The sequence below is a fragment of the Brassica oleracea genome, chromosome C4 (assembly GCF_000695525.1).
Source record: "Brassica oleracea var. oleracea cultivar TO1000 chromosome C4, BOL, whole genome shotgun sequence".
NCBI classification, from domain to species: domain Eukaryota; kingdom Viridiplantae; phylum Streptophyta; class Magnoliopsida; order Brassicales; family Brassicaceae; genus Brassica; species Brassica oleracea.
Genome location: NC_027751.1, coordinates 26,220,286 through 26,222,065, shown reverse-complemented (window position 1 = coordinate 26,222,065; position 1,780 = coordinate 26,220,286). Strand labels below are relative to the sequence as shown.

General features: G+C 50.0%; 1 protein-coding gene across 1 annotated transcript in view; it reads left to right on the top strand.

The window, feature by feature from the left end:
- Positions 1-1,096: 1,096 nt before the first annotated feature.
- LOC106338510 overlaps positions 1,097-1,780 on the top strand; it is a 1,109-nt gene continuing 425 nt past the window's right edge. Inside the window, exons 1-2 of the mRNA XM_013777468.1 lie at positions 1,097-1,151; positions 1,287-1,742. Coding sequence (XP_013632922.1) covers positions 1,097-1,151; positions 1,287-1,742 — 511 coding nt within the window. The remainder of the gene's footprint in view (positions 1,152-1,286; positions 1,743-1,780) is intronic.

Here is a 1,780-nt window from a genome sequence, read left to right as displayed (position 1 = left end):
GAAAGGGTAAAGACATAGCTTGAACGCGAGACAAGGGCAGGAAGGAAGGATGGTGGGTTTGGGTAGATATAGGACGAGATTAACATGTAATAGCCTATAGCGAACTGACTTGTTAACTCGAACCTCAGATTATCTATTCAAATCGTATTATGTTTTGCTTGACTGTCTGAAAAAGAACTAACACTCTGAAATAATTCTAAGTAAGGAAAAATATGAAAACGGCCCAAGTCTGATCGAGGTTGTCGAGCCAGACTCGTACTGATGTACGAAAAAATAGGTCGGGTCCTTTCAAGTGGTATCAGAGCGGAGTCGAGTTCTAGGACAATCTAAGTATAGTGGGTTATTGGGGCAAACCATCCTTCCAAGCCTGACGTCTCGCGGTAAATTTTGTGTTCCGAGTTCTGATCCCAAGTTAGTTTTGACTAACTTGCCTGTGATCTTGTTGCAGATGGCAAAAAGTAACTGTAACACAAGAAGGACTGTGAATGAGACCGCTGAGGGGTCTGCGAGCAACGTGGTCTGGAATGAAGCTGGTACGGAAGAGGCTCGGAATGCTGCTCAGAATGCAGCGAATTTGAACAATGTTGCAGCGGCTGGTGCTGCTGTTGAAGCTGCTGCTGCTCCGGTTGGATTGGAAGCCGTTTTGACTATCTTGGCGCAAGTCTTGGCAAGATTGCCTGCTGCGGCAGCACCTCCAGTGGCTCCACCTGTTGCGGAGGAAGTGGAGAACTTGGTGCCTGATGGAGAGGAGGCACACGTTGTTAGGAATCCGTCTTACCTCAAGGTTATGGACCACATGCAGAAACTGGGAACGAAGTTCTTTTCGGGTGGTTCAAAACCAAAGGAAGCAGATCAATGGATTGACAGGATATGGCGGAACTTTAAGTCGATCCGTTGTCCTCTTGCTTACAAGAAGGACATTGATGTCCACTACTTGGACGGTGATGCGCGCCTCTGGTGGCGAGGTGTAGCGGCTCGGATTGGTGCTGAGCATTGCACGTGGGCCAACTTTAAGACCGAATTCCGTGGGAAGTATTTTCCGCCGGAAGCATTTGATCAGCTCGAGAGAGCTTTTCTCAGACTGGAACAGTGATCTATGACTGTAAGGGAGTATGAAGCGGAATTCAACAGCCTCAAGAAGTATGCTGGGCGTGAGGCTGAGTCGGAAATCTCCTTGGTCCGAAAATTCATGCGCTGACTCAGGGTTGATCTCCGAACTCGTTGTAAGATCCGCAACTATGATACTGTGGCCGAACTGGTGGAAAAGGTCGCATAACGGGAAGCAGGAATCAGTGAGGAAGCCAAGGTGTTTGGCACAGTGGCGCATGTCCATCCTGGTAAGCATGCGGGAAAGAATCAAAAGCCGGTGAAGATTGGCTTTTCCAGCAAGCCGAATGCAACAGGTCGCTGTACGTGTTCGACTTGCGGGAAGATTCACTCTGGTGTCTGCCGTGCTGCTACGGGAGCTTGTCACCGTTGCGGAAGTATGGATCACAAGGTGCGTGATTGCCCTGAGGAAGATCTAAGGCCGAAGAGCCAGAACAAGGGTGCTGGGGAACGTGTGTGCTACAACTGCGGCGAAACGGGGCGCTACAAGAATCAGTGTCCGAAGGACGCACAATCTGCTGGGAAGCGTCCGAGTGATGGGCCTCAGCCAGCGGCTAAGAGGCAGACCATCATGCCGCGGGTGTACACAATCGGGGATGAGTCAATGGACCCAAGCATGTCTCGTCCGATCACTGGTGAGTCATCCTATCTCTCACCTTTGGCTTAAGAATTT